Source organism: Carassius auratus, chromosome 18, assembly GCF_003368295.1.
Source record: "Carassius auratus strain Wakin chromosome 18, ASM336829v1, whole genome shotgun sequence".
Taxonomy (NCBI): domain Eukaryota; kingdom Metazoa; phylum Chordata; class Actinopteri; order Cypriniformes; family Cyprinidae; genus Carassius; species Carassius auratus.
In genome coordinates, this window is record NC_039260.1 from 4,728,663 (window position 1) to 4,750,959 (window position 22,297).

The following is a 22,297-nucleotide window of genomic DNA, read 5'->3' on the forward strand; positions in this document are numbered from 1 at the left end:
TAAAGGTCGTAGATCAGGGGTGTCCTCGGTCGACTCGGTCCTGGAGGGCCGGTGTCCTGCAGAGTTTATCTCCAACCAGCTCCAAAACACCTGCCTGTAAGTTTCTTGTATGCCTAGTAAGACCTTAATTAGTTGGTTCAGGTGTGTTTAAATGCATTTGGAGCTAAACTCAGCAGGACACCGGCCCTGAGCATGGACACCCCTCTCCTGTGTGTGTGTGTGTGTGTGTGTGTGTGTGTGTGTGTGTGACATGTGTGTGTGTGTGTGTGTTTATTAGTGCTGTCAATGTATAAATGTAAAAACCTAACATAATTTTCTTAAATATATACATGCATGTGTATTTTTATATAAATAATAAATATACACAGTACACACATATGTTATGTTAACAAGAACTTGTATTTTGGATGTGATTAATCATGATTAATCTTTCACAGCACTAATATATATATATATGTATATATACATATATATATATATATATATATATATATATATATATATATATATATATATATATATATATATATGCCACAATTTGCCATCACGGGAATAAATTATATTTTAAATTATAATATTTGACAATATTATTATTTTTAATTCAATTGTATTTTATTTTTTTATTTTTTATATAATGTAGCTTGTAGTTAGGGGCCTATAATAACAAGGAGATTATGACCTTTAAAAGGTACTTTTTTTTACTACATTTGCTAATTGCTACATTTGTTCATTTTATCGTTTGTTTGTTTGTGTTTTTTTTTCAATGTTTTGAGGCAACATACTGTGTATGATTGAATGAAATAGTTTTGTGGATCCACTGTCTTGTATTTACAGTGTTTGGCCAGCAGATGGCGATATAATAGTTCTAATAAATTAACAGGAAGTACCTCAGACACTAGCAATGCTGTAGTCGTGAAAAGAAGTTCAACAACTTGATTAGCTTAACATTTGTGTTAGCTTTATGAAACGAGAGAATCTCGAAGTAAAAGAGGAAATGAGGGAGAAAGAGGGACCCTGACTCATCCGCGCCTCGTTATCCTCTCAGCATTTTTGTCAGGGCTAAAGTAAAGAACTCAAGGCGGCGTTACAAAAACGATAACAAGTCCTGCCACCACACAACGGAACTACCACTCATCAGTATAGCCTCAGCCTCACAAGAAGCACAGACTCTGAGGGAAGTGTTGTAAGCATCCTTTCTCTTCTCTCTCTGGGTGATGTGAGGCAGGGCATGTTGCCATGGAGACGAGGGTACAGGGGTAGGAGGACCCAGGGGAGTGATGTAGCTCGGATAGCAGGAGTGTGTGATACTCATCATCCTCAGTTCAGCAGAGCATGAGAAATGCTTGTTTTCGATCCGTCTAATCAGCCAGCTTTACTCTGTAATACTGTGCAAATGAGAACGCTTTCCCTGAAAATCGAACGAACGCCGCTCGCGACTTTTAGCTCGATAGCTGTCGCAGAACTGCTTTGACAAACGTCTTATATCTTAAGTTAATTAGCTTTCTCAAAACTCTCCCAGGAGGCAGTGCTGTGTTTTGTTTAAAGGCCTAATCAACGCGTTTCTAGAGTTACCGAAACCAGGTTGTAATAAATACAAAAATGCACAGATTATAGCTCCAGTTTTAATAAACGTAGTTTATTTTATTTATTTATTTCTTGCAACGGACAGCCAAATATGATAATTCTCACGCGAAGGACCCCCGTCATATAATTTAAAAGGCAATTATAATAATTCCAAGTAAAAAATGTGTTATGTATAAACTTTCACAACTGACCAAGAACCATGCAGGGTTATTATAGTTAACTGAAATTAAAACAATGAAAAATTGTGTTGTTACAAAAAAAAAAAAAAAAAAAAAAAAAAAATATATATATATATATATATATATATATATATATATATATATATATATATATATATATATATATATATATAATTGTTTTACTTCCTGCTTTCATTTAGTTTAACCTGATGTTCCAAAACTAAAACAGGCTTTAATTAATGAATGAAAATAAATAAATGCTTTGACGTATTAATAATAATAATAATAATAATAATAATAATAATAATAAATACTAAAAATTACATAAGGACATAACAAAATAAATTTTTTTTAAATTCAAATGAAAACGGAACACATAAAAATAAAAACTAATTCAAAATATTAATTAAATTTCATAATTTGTAAGTGCAGTTGTATCTGATCAAATACACATTATTATTATTTAGCTTGGGTTAAACTAATACATTTTACTTGGTTGAAACAGCAGCTACGCAAATTATGTCTCTATTTGTTTCTCTGTTTTGCCACGGGATTTACACAAGCTTCAGTCTGGATCCAGAACACCTGAGAAAAGATGATGCTGACCCTCAGAGGACCCCAGATGATGCTAACCCTGAAACAACATACAGAACTAGCAAATATTGCTACAAGTGTGATTGCATCATGATTGTTGTCAATAGTGTTCATCGCCTGGTTGACTACGTCTTGTGTACATTTTTCTGAAAATTTCTGTCATATGCACACAAACTGACCGTCACCACTGATACTACTAAACATTGTATAAACATAATTTTCTATAAAGTTGCTTTGCAATGAATTGTATCGTAAAAAGCACTATACAAATAAACTTGAACTGAAGTAATAAAAATTCTGAAAGTATCTTGATTATATAAAATAGCATTGTCAAGCACTGCCTTGCACCCCTCTAGTTTGAAAACCCCTGGTCTAGACATACAGCTAGAGAATCTCCTGACGACATTTAATAAGCTCGGTCATTAGCTTTTACTGAACAGCCCACGGTCAAGCCACAGGCGTGCTCTCAAACACACCAACACTCTGCCGGCACATAAAGAGTTTCATCCTCAAATGCACCTGGAAGGTCCTCGGAAATGCTTTTAATGCACATCGATGTCTAATACAGTTCACTGCCAGAGCCTCTTGTGTGCAGGCCCGACCCCATAAACACAGAACTGTCTGAAAAGAGTTGGGTGAACACATTAAACTGGTAGCAAGCAAAGTGCATGTGCACTCCGCTTCCCAGCATCCTTTAATCATCGTCTGGGCCATGCATAAGAGGAAAGAGGTCACAACAGTGCTGTCTATTTAAGACCTATTGGGACTTTTAATGAGAAAGTGTGTTTTTGATGATGGGACGGCTTCTTTTCATTTAGTCGAGTGCAGGCCCAGAGCTTTTATCCTGGTTTGTTATGTAGTTGGCTACTCTTTTCTATTTGAAGCTACCACAGGGTCATGCTGTATCTCTTCTCTGCAGTGGTGCATCAGTACAAAACCTCCTCTAGGCCCCATTGGATCCGTGGTTCGATGGGATGGATGGGTGCTAATGGACCTGCATACAGACCAGGGAACAAAAGCACAAGGCCTCTCCTATTATAGAGCTTGCGCTCTCTCGCAGTCTCGCGCCCTGTTGCACGCGCCTCGCTTTGACACTCGTCGTTGCCGCGGAGAGCGCGGTTGCTAGGCAACGGGTGAAAGCCGAAATCCCTGGGTAACTCGCCTCTTACTGCCCCGACCTGCCTCCCATCCCTGCTCGCAGACTTATTAACTTTATTTCACTGGGAAGGAAAAAATAGTATCTAATTTTAACGGGCATTATAGCTATATAACTCGGCTGTGATTTATAGCTGTGCCTTATATTATATATATATATATATATATATATATATATATATATATATATATATATATATATATATATATATAAATTGGCTGCTGTGCATGCAAGATATATAGACGAATGTATTTATGAATAAGATGCATCATTCACTGATGCCCTAAATGAATAATGAACGAATACTTGTAAAAAAAATAAGCTAGATAGAGCCTTTGATATTGATCAGATTCAAACAAAAGCATAAAACTGCAGTGTATTTCAGGCAACAGTTGATTAAATAGCTCAATGTGTTTGCATGTAGTTTGGGTTTGAGTTATTTGAATAATAATAATAATAATAATAATAATAATAATAATAATAATAATAATAATAATAAATGTTATTAAAATATAATGTGTATAATTATATTAAAATGTAATAGGCTAATATAAATATAAGAAATATGTTTTCATGTGGAATGTGGATGGCATTTAAATTTTCAGAATAATGATTTTTATTATTATTATATAAAATGTTCATCATTTATATAAATAACAACATATGCAAATAACATTATTCATGTAGAATGATGGCATTGTTTTTATTTAATATAACAATAATATTATAATTAAATAATAATACAATATAAAATGTTTATCGTTTATATAAAAATATATATAAATAAAATGTTTCATGTAGAATGAAGATAACTGTTTTTATTTAATATATTGTTGCTGATTATATTATTTTGTTGATGTTGAATATTATTCTTATCATTATTAAATAATTATAAATCCAATAATTTATACTTATAAACATGTTAGGAATTTGTAGTAGTAGTATATTTTATAATCATTTATATAATTTATATAAAAATAAATATTCTATCAAATAATAGATTAAACAAAATTATTATTATTATTATCAATAGTAGTAACATTAGTAGTATTGCATGAATATGGCTTTAATAATATAACATTAATGTATTTATAAATGTTGTGTAACCATAAGTATCATATAAAATATCAATAAAAACAACTATTTTTAACAAATCTTTGCAGTTTCTTTATGTGACAAAAACCCTATTGTGCTCAATTAAAAATGTACATGCCAAATCTTCTTAGTTGTCTTTCAGTGGGTATCAAGGCACTTTCGTACGAATTCTCAATTGATTTGAGGAGGGTGTTACTTAGTATGTGTGGAGGAAGTATAAGAGGAGGAGGAGAGAGAGAGAGAGAGTGGGGGACTGGAGAGGGTTGCATTGCATGAAGATCCGATGAAAGATAGCAGGCTTTTGCAATAAGAGGGCAAGAGAGAGAGGGGTGGGGGCAGAATGACGCTGATTCGGGGCTATTGATCTCTCCCTCCCCTCTATACCGGGTCAGTAGTTTGATCAGAGCGCGCGCAGGATCACACAGAAGAGCAACACACGCGCTTTTGTAACATGAGGCGGCGCGTATAGAGCCATCCAACAGGACACTCATCACCAATCCGATCCCGTCTGTCTCTAACCTGATGACGGGAAATAATAAGATTATCCAGCAGGACAGGAGAGCGACGCGTTATATCTCGGGAGAAAAGTAACTGGTGTGGCTTGACAAGATGATGGTGCGCTCGAGATCAACAGATCTGGCCATGAATCCGTTCAGAATCTCCGTGCTGATGATGTTCCTCTTCGCATCTGTTCATGTCTCGTGCCCATCGCAGTTCCCCAGTCCGCTCATGTAAGTACTTTGACATTGCTGTGTGTGCAGAAGAGCGTCACGGTGTTTCAACTGTTGATTAAAACGCTTTTTTTTTCTTTCCTTCATCCACTGTCTGTCTGTTTGAACGTGCTTAAGTGTGATTTTAAGTTTTTGTGAGTGTGTATATCGTGCTGGATGCATAATACACAAACTATTTATTTACTTGTGTGCTGTTTAACGTGAATTTAACGCATCGTAGGTGATCAATATTCCAGTTTTTTTTATTTCATTTTTTTATTACATCTATTTGCCCCAATAATGGCCAATCACGTCTAAACGCTGTAACGTAGCCTACATGTAAACCTATAGACAATATATAAATTCTGTTCAGTGTTTTTAAGGGTTAACGTTGTTTAATAATAAAGCAGACAAAATCAAAATCGATATTATGAATTATGTTAAATTATTGGGGGGAGGATACATTATTTCTCATTATTGATTTGTTCCTCAAGGCAGGGGGTAATTCACTCGAAAATGACAATTCTGTTATTATTCACTCACCCTCATGTTGCTCCAAACCCATGTCACATTCTTCTTTTTTTTCTTCTTTTTTTTCATGTAAGTCTTTTTCATGCAAGACTGCACAACTGTTAAGATCCAAAGGAACAAAAAGCACCTTAAAGTGTCCTGTATGATCTGTGAATGAAATCCCAATCCTTCTGATTATGATCTTCACCTCCAGTGATCATGAGAGCCTGTGACACTGAATCAGTGAGTCAGAGGTGAAATATGATTCGTAAAAGAATCAGTACCATTTGTGAGCTGGTTTAACTGAAAAGAACTGGCTCAAAAGAATGACTAATTCACTGCCCCAGTTATTAAAATCTGACTCAGCAATCTGTTAACAAAGAGAGATTTGTTCACGCTCAATCTTTTAGATTATTGGTGAATTTTGACGAATTAAGGTCTGTTAATCGTGCAAACATATAGTGTGTATGTGTTTAACTCTATACTGACACTAATCTTAAGGTTAAGCCAGGTTAAAGCTTTTACCTCCTGTGGTTTTCATTTCACTTTCACCTTATGTAATCTTTTGCCATGATTTAAGGTCTTTCCCTTTGCAAATATAATTCAGCATGAGGCATTCAACTGAAAATAGACTTATTATTTTACCTTACTAAAGATGTCCAGATTGTTTGCACAAATGTTTCTTGAATAAGTTCAATATATTGCATAACAATATTCACCGTAAGTGCATTGTGACCATGTATGGCAAACAAATGATTGTGTTTGTGAGAGACCGATTGGTTGAGCATTTTTCTGTTTTGAGCTGGCAAGTCTTTTTTCAACCTGATATTTAAATGAGTCTGTATAGTAAACAAGTTATATCTTATGCAAAAAGTACGTTTAAACTGTTGTGGGTGTGCACGATTGTGAATTTGTACAGAAGGCCCATTGCTGTTCCCCAGCTCAGTACATTGAAGTATTCCTGTTGTTAGCGTGTTTCAGGACAGATGCATCTGAGATGAATTGCCCTTATTGTCTGCACTGCTGCTAAAAAAAATGGATTGTTTCACCAGGTGGTTGTGACAGCAGAACAAGAGATTTGTCAGTTTCCTCACTGTTATACAATCTTAACATGCCACAGATTTTTACATGCTTTCATAAATCTATAAACTGTCATTTCTGAATGCAGTAATAGACAGAACTGGTGTATTTTTACATTGTGACTGTGGTCTCACATTGTGTTTTATTGCATGGCGTGAAGAGCATTAATGCAATGCATTAAGATAACGATTTACAAAGATTATGTAAGAAGCTGGACCTTTTTATTTGACCAACTGTTTGTGCTGCACTAGAACATGCATTCAGGAAAAACAAACCTCTTGGGTGGCCTTGACAGATGTAGATCAACATTTTTAAGGGCCGTAAAAACCAGGATATAATTGTTTCGCATGACAAGTGCTTTTGTTAAATGGGCTCTTCAGGTAGTTGTCTGAGAATCTGCGTCAATAATGCATTGCTTTAAAATAATGAAAAAGAACAATGTGCCTCTGTGTCATTTTCAGTTGTTGAAAAGGTTTTCTTGAAAAGGTTAACAGCAGAATAGTACAGTGTAAATTAAAAGTAAAGGGAGAAAGCTTCAAGCTATGGATCACCACAAATTGAAAATTTGCTGAAAGTTTACTCACCCTCAGGCCATCAAGTATGTAGATGAGAATGTTTCTTCATTTGGACAGATTTGGAGAAGTGTGCATAACATTACTTGCTCACCATTGGATACTCTGCAGTGAATAGGTGCCGTCGGAATGTGAGTCCAAACAGCTGATGAAAACATCACAAGTAGTCCACACACTCCAGTCAATCAATTTAAATATTATGAAGTGAAGAGCAATTATTGTTTCTGGCTAAAATGTGAGCACTCTATCTATAAAATTGCTTTTGCCAGTGAAAAGTCATTTTGTCTGAATCAGGAGAAAAATATGCGGAGAAAAAAGCACTTTATACAAGCAAAAACAGTTCTAAAAAAATGTCAGTGAATTTTGATGTGAGAGGACAACAGTTAAAACATCCTAATAATGGATCTGTTTGCTTCAAACACATGGCTTCTCACTTCACAAGTCGTTAATTGATGGAGTCATGTGGATTGGTTGTTTTATTGTGATCTTTTATCAGCTGTTTGGACTCTCATTCTGACGGCACCCATTCGCTGGAGAGTATCCATTGGTAAACAAGTGATGCCAAATGTCTCCTAATCTGTTCCAATGAACTACATTTCGGATGACCAGAGGTTAAGTACATTTTCAGAACTGTTTTTTGAGCTGTGCCTTTAAGACTTTTTTTTCTTTAAGTTAACATATTTAACCATCTCCTCTAGTAGTGAGAGATACTGTAAATTATTAATATATGTGTATCTGTCAGTTTTTTATTTTATTATTATAAATATATCGCAGTGTTTTTTTGCATACACTGTAGCTCATTTTTGCTTCCCACAATTCGTTTTATTTCTGTCTGTTCTTGGATGTACAACGGTTGTTGAAACTATTGCTGTGCGAGAGAAAGAAAAGGTGCGAGAACAGCAGAAAACGAATAAATAAAACACCATTGGCTTTCCCTCCCATCTGTGCTTCAGATACACTTATAAAGGAAGTGAGACTACTCAATAACTAATCCACTCAATTTGGAGCAGCATTATCCACACTGCTCCCATTGTAGTATTAGTGCAGAAACAGGCTTTTTGGAGAGGAAACTGAGGGAGGATTCCCACAGAGAGATGACGCAGGTGATCACTGTTACTGTGTCCTCTTGACAGCCAGAGTCACCTGTCCCTCAGTCCCCCCCTCATCCACTTACTGACACAGAGGCGCCACTCAACTGTGGAGAGAACAAGATATATACTATGCTGTAATAAGCTTGAAATAAGTTTGTTTAAGAAGACTTAAAGGAGCAGTTCATCCAAAAAGGACACTTCAGTTGTTTACTCAGTCTCATTTCATTAGCTGTGCAAATTTTGTTGTATTATTGTTATTTTAAAATATAATTTATAATAGCTCTGCTAACAAGCAGGCCAAAATCAGCATATTATAACGATTTCCGAAGGATCATGTGACAATGAAGACTTGAGTAATTCAGCTTTGTCATCACAGGAATAAATTGTATTAGGAATTGTAGGAACGTTTAAGCTATCCGCAACATGTTTTTAAGAAAGCAACAATAACAGTATTTGTCAAAGTGTGCAAGTTTAGTTGCATTAGAGGTTTGTTTTATCTGTCTTAACTGACCCAAGTCTGACTGCTATGGTTCCCCCTTAAAAAAATAGTGGCATGGTTCCCTAGAACCTTGCATTGTTCCGAGCAACTGTTTAGTGTAAGCTTAGACATAAGTTCTTTAAAAAGAAAAAAAGCTTAGAGTCACAGTTCTGTTCCCCTGTCAGATGAGCGCTAATCCTCAGCCTGTAAAGGGATTAAATAGCTTATTATAGAGGAGCGCAGGGAAATCTCTGAATGGACCTTGGAAATGGAAGTGAATGAGAGCACACATTCACTAGAATAAACTCATTACGATCACTGACAAATTACCTTTTTAGCAGAATTCATCTAAAGAACTGTGGCTGTTTCCTTTGACTAGACATTTTACCTACTGTACTAGATAGACATATCTTTTCATTCAAGATAATGCTGTTGGATGTACATATAAAAGATGCATGGACAGTTAGGTAACACTTTACTTGTATTATACATTATAAAAGTTTTATTTTTGCATTAATTATGCCTCAACATCATGGGTACACCTTTAAAGAGTAAAATGCATTAAAACACATTATAATCAACCAATTTTATACATAGTAAGAAACCTGCAAGTATTGTTGTATATTTTAACTGTGATTAAAATGAAGTACTTTCATTATACTGTACAATAGGCTTCAACTTAAAGGAATAGTTCACCCAAAAATGAAAAGAATTGCTGAAAATGTACTCTCCCTCAGGCCATGCCAGATGTAGATGAGCTTTGTTTCATCATTGGAACAAAATTGGAAAAGTGTAGCATTACACTCTGTGGTGAATGGGTGCCGTCAGAATGAGAGTCCAAATAGCTGATAAAAGTTGCCTTATTTGAATCAGGAGAGAAATATGCACAGATCTAAGCACATTTACAAGTAAGAACAATCTAAAACAGTTCGAAACAAATATGTTGGTCAATTTTGATCTGGAATGGACTTTAACTGGCAGAATCGTTCTTTTGAATTATTGATTCATTATGTGCTCATATTTTGACTCATATTTGTTAAAACACCTTAATGATGAATTAATTTCTTACAAACACACAGTTTTTCACTTCACAAGATGTTAATTGATTGGCCTTGTGGTTACTTATGGATTATTGTGATGTTTTTGTCTGTTTGGCTGTTTGGGCTCTCATTCTGATGGCGGTGCATTTTTTAGATTAGATTTTAGATTAAACTATTCCTTTGAGTGCTACTTACATCTGCAGACATTTAGACTTTGTTGCATTAGTACATGAGCCGTGGTGGTTGTGAGAAACTTCGTTTTTTCTTCCACCATAAAACCTGGCAGCGTGTGTGTGGTTGTAAGTTTACAAGGTAGTGTGCAATATTACGTGAGCCAGCTGAAGCCCTGTGAGTGGAGAAGGTCTGACTGGTAATGGCTTATTTACAGGGTGTTTTAAAGAGTGTGAGGGACTTTACATTGCTGGAGGCATAGTTGCAAACAGGACATTTTGACTTAGCAGACTTAGTGCAAAAAAAAAATGCTGGTGTAACCATATCTGTCCAAATCTGCTTGTTAGAAAGCACCTCAGCGAACGGATTGTCTTATTGCAACCTATATCTGTGCTTCTGTGTTTTCAGCCTCTGAGGAAAAAAGCCTATGACAGAAGAATAGAATGAGCACTAGAGCAGAAGAATGGAGGAGCCTATATTAAATTCAGAATTCTTTGCAGCCCATCTATCTTTTTTTTTACACTTCCTTTTCCAAATTCGGTTTTGACCCCAATACAGAGAGCACCAGAGGGTTCTATTATACTAGTACTGGGTCTGGGTTCACGACTTAAACTTAGATGTCTGCTGTGAATATGTGTTTTTGTTCTTTTGGGAAAGAGAGTAAGACCATGGCCTTCTCTGGGATCACAAAGACACTGGACATTTGCTCCTCAGCTTCTTTTGTGCAGACAGCAGACTTTTGGTCTCTGACAAAAATAATACATAAGAGTGCAGAATGCTTTACTGAATATTCCATTTGTTTTCATATATATTTTTATATATTTTTGTGGAAACGGTGACACATTATTTGTAAATTATATTCATTATTTATATATTTTTTGTATTTAGCAAGGACACATTTCCTCAAAAATAAATGAATAAAAATAAATATAAACAAACAAATAAATGAATAGCTAAAATATAAAATGTACACTGAGTAAAAACAAATGAGTGTTTAGGATCACAGTTTGTCATAAAGTTCTGTTCTTCAAGAGATGATAGCTCTAGTTTTCCCACGGACTTCACACTTCGCAAACACCTCCTGAATTTCTCATCGTGGTTCGGGTAATTTTAGATCTGTGATCACAGAGGCCATGAAAGACATGTGACTTCGTCCTGATGTCCATTAATTCACTCTTCTTTTCATCTTGCAGTGCGACATCAAGGAATATCATGAAGAAAAAGAGTTTCCAGCAGAGTGTGGTTGTACATTGTGTGATTAATTATTAATATTAATTGGATGTTCTATAACCATGCGGAGCAGTCATTGGAACCAGCGACTTCTCTGAATTGTGTCTTGTAGAACAGCTCTGCAACCATGTACAGTTTATAAAATTTATAACATGAATTGCAGGTTAAAGATTAAAGATTTTGCTTTCTCCAAATATAAATACTTCAAAATATGGAAGAGTTACACTTCGAGGGATCGCCGGTTTTGTGTTATCCTGCACATGCATTTCATTTGTACATATGTGCTTTTATTAGTGCGGTTTTCAGTCATAACTTCTTTGTGTTTGTACAACCCTTCTTCAGCTATGTTTGACATGCCCAGGTTTATTGTGGATTTGACTTGCTTGATTGGTTTTTGTGTCATCTTGATCAAACAAATGAGCCATTTGTTCAGTTCAAACAGTTAGGTAGGGTCACACAAACTTCAAAATAAAAGCACAGCATTTACAAAATGCCACAAACGGTCCCTAAAGCCATTTCTGAGGTTCACGTTTGTGCTTGAAGCATTTTGTGTTTGCTCTGAAGGACACGGTTTTGTGTGTGTTCACCAGGTTATTCATCTTGAGTACTTGCTTGCAGTGTGCTAACGGACTATTTAGTCATTTGTAGCTGCTTCGTGCTATTTATAAAACGTGCATATTAAAAGCCCGTCATGGGATTGCATTTGCTGTAACTCTTCCATACTGCAAATTGCTTTCGATATGACTCACATATGTACTGTAGCTGTCTTCATGACTGGGGCTTAGTTACTTCATAAAAACTTGAATTGTTTTCCATCACATTTTCTGACCCCTCCAGGTATATATTTCGATTGCAGCTGTGTATTTAATATGAGTGTTTGTGTTTGCAGGATAAAAGAATGGGTAGATCAGCTGCAGCAGGAGCTGGTTTCTCTAGCAGACACAGCCAGCGCTGGAAATAATCTAAGACAGGTCAGAGGTCCAAAAGCCTTCACACTATACCACGCACACACACACACCCCTGTACATGTTGATGTATGTGTACTTTAATGTGTATTCGGCCCAACAAATCATAAGCGAGAGTTAAGCCTCAATAAAAGCCTGCTTAATTATCAAAACAATCATTACCGGTAAACCATCATCTCGTTACCTCATTACCAGAGTCCCTAATGAGTGTCTTTTTCTTTCCGTTATGGCAGATCTTTATGGATAATCAGAATTATTTCACTGTGAAAACCAATAATGCAGCACAGCTTGTGGAAACAGCGGCACGGAATATAGAAAATTTTTTGAAGAAGCGAGCAGCAGCTCTAGAGGTAAGACCATCCTGCTTTATTTGATCATGATTGCATAAACATCAAAAGATGTAAAGGACATATATATATATATATATATATATATAGAACAACAAAATATTCATCACACACACATAATTATAATTTGTATTTTTATATAACAATTATATGCAGTATATATGTATATATATATATATATATATATATATATATATATATATATATATATATATATATATATATATATATATATATATATATATATATATATATAGCTCATGTCAAAAAAAATGTAGTTGTAACATCAATATTTAAAAATGAAACATGCTTTTATTTTTAAATGTTATTATATTTTATATTTTACATATAATTTATTAAATATATCCAGGTATGCCTGTGTATTTATAATATATGCATAGTACACACAATATATGTGCAAACACAAACTTTTATTTTGAATGCAATTAATAGCGATTAATCGATTTGACAACACTAATTTTAAATAATTAAAATGTGCTCTAAATATGCCTGACAAGGCACAAGTTACACTGAACGACATTATTGTGGTTGTCTTCTGTAAATCATGGTGGAAATGTATGAAAATCATTATTTTATGCTCAGTAAAAGATCTAATTAACTTGGACACATTCTAATGAAATGAAAAAAAATGAAAGCTGTATTAAACTTGAAAATACCTGTTCATCTTTGATGCAGATATAAAATATTGAATATATATATATATATATTTTTTTTTTTTTTTTTTTGTACATGTTCAAACCGTAAAAAAATTGTTTGTCTGTAATTTTTAAAACCATGATGTAATCAAGAGCCAGTGGTCACAGGTGTACATTTAGAAAGCTTGTTGAGTTGCTTGTTTGGAGTTGAACAGATGCCCCATAGACAGCAGAATAAAATTGCATCTACCCTCTTGTGTGCTCACACTGACCTGTATCTCATCTAAGCATCATTGAGTATGTGTGTACTTTTGTTTGCATATGAGCATCCGCGCAGACGCCAGCTGGCATATCCTTTGGAAAGATGGATGGACGGATGCCAGCGGGTTATAATTGTTATCAGCCTTTGAAAGATTCTGGGTGTCTGCGCCCGCTGCAGATGTGTCGGGCTTTCCCCGCTTCACTGATGCCCGTCTGCAGACCTGGAGGGGGTTTGGCATGGCTGCTGTGTTTGTCTACCCGTGTCTCCATTAGCATGCAGAGGAAGTCTCAGTGGTGGTCAAGGCTGTCGGGCGATGATTGTGTTAGTTTGTGTGAATAATATTGTTGTCTTTGCAGAGAGGCAGGAGAGAGAGAGGGATGTTTGGACTGGTCCTTCTCAGCCCATTACTCAGGTGTTCTCTCATCTTTTAGAGACAGACAGACAGGCCTTTGGGAATGTCCTCGCTCTTTCACTCACATCTGTCTCAATAACACACTCGTGTGCTTGTTTTTCATCCCCCACATCTTCCAGCCTCCCCAGAACACTTAACATTGACTTAAATGTTTCACTAGAATAGATTTAATCTTTTTTAGCTCACAATTTGTCACACAATTGTCTTGTGTATACGGACAGGAAGATTAGAGCGGGCCGATGGAGTGATGGTTTCATTTGAGGTTTTGCAAGACTGAATATTGATTCCTTTTCTTTGGTAATGCCACAAGGAGTTTGTTTACTAAGACGCTAATGAGGAGATGTTTTACTTCTGTTCTTAAGTTGTGTATGAAGGCTGATTGTGTAAACAGTATTGATTGCTTTTATTTATACTTTGACTTCTTTTTGTGGCAAAGTGTGAGGATTAAACTTTGGCGTGTAACTCATTCTGTTGTTCGTGCTTTGGAACTGAATGATGTCTCAAATCAGACGTATGCTCTTGCTTTGCATTAGCATTCAGGTTGTTTAGCATTCAGTGGCCTATCAAGTAAGCAAAAAAAAAAATCCTTATTGGAGAGTTTTATTTTAGTATTACTTGTAATATATGTTTATTAATATTTTGAATAAGCTTTTTATTTTTCATTTTTAATAAGATTTTACGTGCTTTAAAAATGCTATTTTCAGACTTCATTTAGACTTCATTTGCATTCCGTTTTTTCCCCAGTGGACTATAAAATAAGCAAAAAAAAAAAAAAAAGAATATTATCTGAACATTATATTTTTATTAATATTTTGAATTAGCCTTTTAGTTTTAAAAATTTATACATCTATACATGTATTTCATTTTGCAATTAACCTTGAACAACTTGACACTATTTCCTGCTTTCCTAATTTAATTTGAGCCTCAATTGTGTTATTTTTTTATAATTACTTTTCATTTATTTATATGAAAATCTCCCATTGACTAAAATGTTTGGTATTGGAAATCTGACAGTGATGACTTTATTATATTTTGCATACTGAATTGTAATTAGTCTTTTGCATCCATTTGCATTCCGAACGGTAATGTGGCTTTTCATTTTTTTTTATTTTTTGCATCTATTTAACCTTCTACTCGCCTTTTTACACTACAAAGGAGATGGTGTCGGGCTGTGTGCTAATTCTCATGCACAGCTGACAAGATTCAGAGATTTTATTTGGCTTTTCATTAACAGAACTAAAGCTTAAAATCGAATCTTGGCTAAAACTTTTATACTATTCTTTCTCTGCATCACAGCCGCTGCTATTTCCTTAAGAAAATACAAATCTATTATTCCCCACATTGTTTTCCACATTTTTTCCACAATTTTTTTTCTAGTGATTGATGAAAATTTTAATCGCAGGCATAGCTTCCCCTAGAGCTGTCGTCAGCTGACTAAATAAAGAACTGCTTTACATCTGTCTCCTTGTTTTTCTCAGCCACTGCACCATTCTGAAAACACAGACACAAGTCCTCAGCCTTCTCAGCTCCAACCTCTGTGATCTGCTTTGATAATACAGATGAAACGCAGCGTGGCTTGGCTTCGAGCTTGAGAACGTATGTTTGTTTGTGTGTCACATGTGGTCTCTAGGTCTTTTCCCCATTCTGGTGTGTTTTTAATATTTACAGGTTAACAGCTACTAGATAATAAGCCGCAACGTCTCACATGTGGCGTGTGTGTATGTTGTTAGGTTTATAACTGTTTTTACCAGTAGACAGTTTTACCTTTTCCTGGGGTCCGTTCTTCGTACTTTGCTTAATACATCTGAGATGATTAATTAAAGTTTCTTAATCAAGTTATCTGCATCTCCTTTGCACCACTATAATAGCTCTCCTCACTTAAATTAATGCATAACTCACATTAATTGTATAGCATGTGTTATAAAATAATTATTTCATCACAAATACATTTTTCAATGAGTAAACCTGGCGGTGTCTAAAGTAGGTGTTATAGATGACTACACAACATTATAATATTGTTGTATACATTTTTAAATTAGCAATTTTGTAAATGATTGTCCCTTGATCAGTAGGGTATTCTTCTAGTGTACTTGTCATTTTGACATGCATTTGTGAGTGTGTTGATTAGAGTAAGTAACTGCGCAAGTATTTAAGCTGAACTTCCATAGAAATGAATTGAAAACGCTCGCTCCATGCCAGTGGAAACACACGCAAGTCTTTAAGCCAGGTTACAAAAAATTATCTCAGTCATCTTCAGTTGTGACTGTATTTGATTGTGTGTGTCCAGAGGTGTAAGTTGATCGGTCCAGTGGCCTGGTTCGTCTGAGACAATTCTGGTCTCAGCCCTGCGCTTGATACTGTCTGCTTCAACATGCATTATTAAACAGCCCTCTCCTCCTCTTGATCAGCACCGTATCTGAGATAACCAGCCTCCAGCCGGCCACACTCATTCATGTATGTTGGTGCTCAGCAGGTCGCTCTCTTAAGTGGCTGTACTGAGCTGCAGGGTCATGTCGCACGCTGGGCTCAGGAAGGGTCCTCTCCACCTTCTGTACATCCTATAAATCCCATGACTTCAAATTATTTCAGATGCATTACAGAGACCAGACGTCCCATCATATGTTACTGTTTGCGGTTTGCGCCCACAGTCCAACTTTTCCTAGCTAGTGAAATGTTTACCGCCTAATTAAAAGACATTTCTTCCATCTGTGAGATGAAGTCCTTTTTTTTTTCTTTTTTTTTAATTGTCTTCTCTAGACTGTGCATATTTGTCTGCTCGGTCCAGCTAAGTAGACAGTGAAATGTTTACTGGCTAATTGACTTGCATTTCCGCAATCTGTAGCGGGGGCTGTTCGGATTTCCACAGTTCTGTCCATATTTTCCTGTTAAGGGATCTCAGAGGAGACAATGTTGAATATCACACTGAGAACCAAGCAGAATTACTGCGGAAATTATTGCTTCTAGGCATGGCACTTCAGTAAATATGCATTTTGTCATGCAGTGGAAGTTGTAATTTTTCACCTATTTGTTATCTACAGAAAATCAGAGTGAATAATTCTCCCCCCCTTCATGTTCCTATAAATAATAGATGTGAGGCGTTTGTTTGAGAATAGTTAGATCACTGCTATACATGTGCAGTACGAGAGTTTGTGAGAGGGAGATGCATAGCAGGATCGGATCATTTTGTCTCATAGGATCATTCAATGTTCAGCTAATTGGAAATTTACTAGAAATGTTCTGCATCTTTCAACCATTTTTTTTGTCTTTTATTTACTGTATAACATTCAACTTTTTTTCTTTCTTTCTTTGGTTTGGGGGTGAAATATGACCCTGGTTTATGAATCATACTGGGTTCTTGACCCGTTTAATATTATTGAGATTATTACAGTGCCAGTGGTGATATCCAAGCAATGTGGCCTTTGTCCTCCAGCTGTCATTGTGTATCATGGGTTGTGGATCTTCTCAAAAAATGAATAATAAATGTAATTCTTGTGTGTGGCTGTTTGTAAGAGCCATGTGAAAAGTAATTAAGCTGAATAATTTATAATAAATTCCCTTCATGTGTGTATGTGGGAGAGAATAGTACATGCAGGATTGAAAAGAGAAATTAATTAGTCATTTAGGGTTGGCTTGAGGCAAAGCTAGTGTCTCTTTACATTCTGTCTTCCTTCCTTACAGACTTCGCCTGACACTTGAAATGATTTCTCTGTCCCGTGTGCATACATCCCAGACTGCCTGTTCTCTGCTATGTCAGATCATTAAGCACAGCTAAAGTGTGATCCTTCTGACACCATCTCAAATTGGGATCCTTTACCTCCAGGCGAAATATGTCCTTTCGTATAGACAAATGGCATGAAGTCCACCCCAGAGGAGACTTTTATTGCTCAAAGGTTGCTCTTTCTGCTTGGAAGACTTAAAGTCAGCATGAAATCAAAATTGATGTTTTTTTTTTTTTTTTTATAACTTTCTTGATACATGTTCTTGGTCTAATCAACAGGGTGCATTATACTAAATGAACATTAATGTTTTTGTGATCTTTATCAAATAAATATTTTGCTCAGCCTCTGAAGCAACTTTTTTGGTTGACATAACCTATACGATCATGTTAAAGGTGTAATTGGGGATCTTGGAAAATGCTAACATTGTCCTGATAGCACTGAAAGTGAGCATCCCACCCTCCCTGCAATTTGCATCAAAAGCCACGCCCCCTGAATGCCTTTATGCTCACAGACCAGAAGACAACATTACTACAATAAGCTACATCAGCGGCTCCCAATTCCAGCCCATGTTCCAAAGTGAAGTAAACCCTTGCTCTGGGAGTAGGGAGCAATGAACATGGTGTAGGGATCAAATCGATTGGAACACAGTTCATACACGTAGCTCACTTCTAAAGAGATGGTAATCTGAATCGGGTGTGTTAACTAAGCGAGACATGCAAAATATTTATGCTAGGACTGGAATTGGGAACCGTTGGGCTACATCATGTTATTCACCAGCAAGAAAACTTTAAAAGTACTACCATACCAGGAAGGAAGACAGGGTTGTTGACGTTTGTCTGCCGTTCTCGTGCTGTCTGCACAGTCTGCGTGAATGCGCTGATTACATAACCTGTTTGCGCAAACAGTGTACGAAGAGATATGCAGATACATATGTTGACAGGCAGGTAGGAAAGCCATTTAAAATCCTCAGACCTCAGACGTACGTACATTTTAGGGGTGCACGATAAATATCGGTCAATAATGAATGCGCAACTTGTCAGTAAAGCCGGTTCTCTAATCAACGGTAAATTCAATCAGGTGCGTGATTTCACATAGAGAAGCTGTTATCATATAGCGCCATTTTAATTATCGGCCGATATTTATTGTGTACCCTTAGTAAATTTCTTTACTGTGCCCTCCACAAAATATATATACAGATATTGCTATAGGGATGTGACGAGACTTACAGCCAGCATAACAAAAAAATTGTTTTCCAAGACAATCACCTATTGCACCTTTAACAAAGCTTTAATATTGAAATGGTCCCATATTCAATGAGAAAAACAATAGTAGGGAAGGACTTTTTTTTGCAGTTGATAGGATGGTGAAAATTGGAAGTAATATGGGTTGCAAATGACATTTCATGTCGGTAATTCTCAGATACACTACCAATCACAGGTTTAGAAACGTTAGAAATGAAATGTTACGTTTTGTTTTGTTTTTGAAAGAAGAGTCGTTTCATAAAAGAAAAAAATATGTTTAGTACAACTGCATTTATCTGACCAAAAATAATGCAATATACAAAAATACAATTAAAATTTAAAATAACTGTTGTGTTTTTGAGCAAACACTGAATATGTGTGCTCTCCAACATAAATCTGGACATTTTCACACATATCTGCCAGACTGTGATATCGGTTATGTAATCTAACGTCTATCAGACGCCACTTATCTGGTGTCATTGGCTCTATTTTCAGTGCCGTTATATACAGAAGTCGTATCGTGTCTCAGTTTATTGGTGTTTCATCTCGTTATGTGTGTGTGTGAGTGTGTGGGACATCAGCTTGCATCCTTATGTGTGTGTGTGTGTGTGTATCTTGTAATGAGTGTGCTTGATTACTGAATCTGTGTGTCTGGAGCAGATGCTGCCTTTCGTCCTCCTGTGAATATCCTCACATCAAACGAGAGCGGCCCAGAGGAACTTTCACTCGCATTCACACATGTAATCAACCGTTGGTGCCACACAGTGCTTTTCAAAACACAGGCCGACACGGAACGCAGTCTAGAATGACATAGGATGCAATAACGCAGCATAGCGTGATTTAACGTGGCACAGCTCGGTGAAATGTGTTGTATAAGCAGATGGGGTTGTCTTGAAACAATCACGTTCTGATGTCTGTGCAAGAGTCCAGCAGTTTCATATCAAAGCACGCTGTGTAGAGAGGATTTTTAATAAGCCCAGACGGCTCAGTGACATCTGTGTTATATTTTGTTGGTTATTTTTCTTCTTTCTCTAATGGAGTTGTTAATTCACAGCTCAGATTCTCATTTAATTGACATGTTATCAGGCCTGGAATGCTTATTTATGCTGTTTATGGAAGGAATGATGCTTGCATAAAGTATTTCAAACTGCTATCCGCATGCAAACAATGATTTAAAGATGGTGTGGGGATGTGTGTGTGTGTGTTCCTATCACATCTTAACAGTTCATGCAACAATTAAAATTGCTATCATTTACACACCCTCGTTATTCCAACCTGTATGGCTTTCTTTCTTCCAAAGTTCACAAAAAAGGAAATATTCACACTGCTCTTTTCCATTAAGTGAAAGCTAATGTGTGAAAGGGAACAACTCGTGTTATATTCTAATTTACACATGAATATTTATGTGATTTTTAGATGGGAGAAGATTATTTTATAAAATAGTATGACTTTTTGTTATTTTTGGAGGTTTGGACCTCTTACACCCCATTCGTTTTTATTGTATAGCATTTTTTCTGCAAAAATTCTAAATGGGTTGCACTGAACATGGTTCCTTTAAAATGAATAATTTGTACAAGAAAATGAGAAATAGTACATAAAACATTACTATTAACTTAATATTGATTAACCGTTAAGTATCATTAACCTAAACATTAAAAATAATAATATATCACTTAATTATTTGTAGCATTCTTTGATGAAAAGCTGTATATATATATATATATATATATATATATATATATATATATATATATATATATATATATATATATATATATATATATATATATATATATATTATATAGTGGCAAGTCAGCATATTAGAATGATTTCTGGAGGATCATGTGACACTGAAGACTAAATAAAATTCAGCCTTGTATCACAGGAATAAATGAATATTCAAATATTCTAATAGAAATTATTATTTTTTTGTCTTTCACAATATTCACCATCTTCACAATATCGCTGTTTTTGCTTTATTTTTGATCACATACATGCAGTCTTGGTGAGCATAAGAGACAAATCTTGGCAACCCGAACTTTTAAACACTGTTGAACGGTTGCACATTGAGAATCATTATGCAAATGAATGCAACTGGACTAAGACCATTTGGAAGCTGGCAAGCTCATAATAATATCATTGTTAGGGAGATTTTAGTGGCCCTTATGACAAAATGACTATACATCTCCACTGTTTACACTTTTCAGGGAGGTTAACCTATAGTATAAATGGCTTACTAACAGTATAGTCATCTCTTAATATCATGATGGGAGAAATTATATCACAAATTAAGTCATTATAAAAATCACACACTTCACTTGCTTGCTATTATTTAAGTTAATTTAATTATTTAAATGATCCCTCAGTAGCGATCATTGAATGGACTGTGTCATGCTATGTATCGGGGTCACATGATTTGTCTGAGCTGTAATTATAGTGTTGTGTCTGAGTGAGAGTGTGTGGGTGGTCGTGTGTGTGGTGTTTTGCAATCATGAGATAAATGAGTACACACTCACGTCACAGAGTAATAACCATCGGTGGTGGCTCATCTTTATTGTCCCTAGCAGTGTGTGCTGGCCTTTGCGAAAGGCCACTGGAAACAGCGAATCTTTCCCTAGAGCTCAGTTAGGCCACAGACAGCCCCATAAATCTTCTACTCTAATACTCTCAGATTCGCCTCTATTGGCCAATGCACCAAATTGGATGCTTTGCATTCTTGGCCTGCTTCACTTGAGACACATGCTGTCTGGAGTCTGAACCGCCGACACCCGTTCTGTCTTTCTTTCTGTGATTCTTATTCGTTTGACATCTCAGCCCCTTCTGTTCTCGTCTTGATGCATGGTTGGATGCATACAATTATAGAAAAAAATTATTAAAAAAGAGAAAATAAAGACAATTGTTGATAGACCGCAAATTTATAGTTTTATAATATAAATGTGGCTTACATAGCTCACATTATTTGGTTTATAATGAGAATTGTTTATACAGAATTACAATCTCTGACTTTTGCAGACTGACTTTGGTTTCTCTGACTATTTATTTATTTATTTGGTAGGTGTTTCACTTAGTGGACAATTTTTCTAGATTTAACTTCAGGAAAATTTTGTTTTTTTAGATATTAAAGATATTTTATTCACTATTTTTATTTGGGGGGGGGGGGTGGCTTCAGAGATTTTTTTCTTTTTTTTTTAAATCAGTGTTGTAG

General features: G+C 35.7%; 1 protein-coding gene across 3 annotated transcripts in view; it reads left to right on the forward strand.

Annotated features, from left to right (window-relative positions):
- The first annotated feature begins 4,818 nt into the window (after positions 1-4,818).
- Positions 4,819-22,297, forward strand: part of LOC113118203 (voltage-dependent calcium channel subunit alpha-2/delta-1) — a 90,525-nt gene continuing 73,046 nt past the window's right edge. For 2 of the 3 annotated variants that reach the window (XM_026287191.1, XM_026287192.1), the window contains exons 1-3: positions 4,820-5,339; positions 12,380-12,461; positions 12,689-12,805. In XM_026287191.1, the coding sequence (XP_026142976.1) occupies positions 5,218-5,339; positions 12,380-12,461; positions 12,689-12,805 (321 nt within the window). In that variant the 5' untranslated portion in view covers positions 4,820-5,217. Of the gene's footprint in view, positions 5,340-12,379; positions 12,462-12,688; positions 12,806-22,297 lie in introns of all 3 variants that reach the window. The other variant, XM_026287190.1, reaches the window with a different exon arrangement.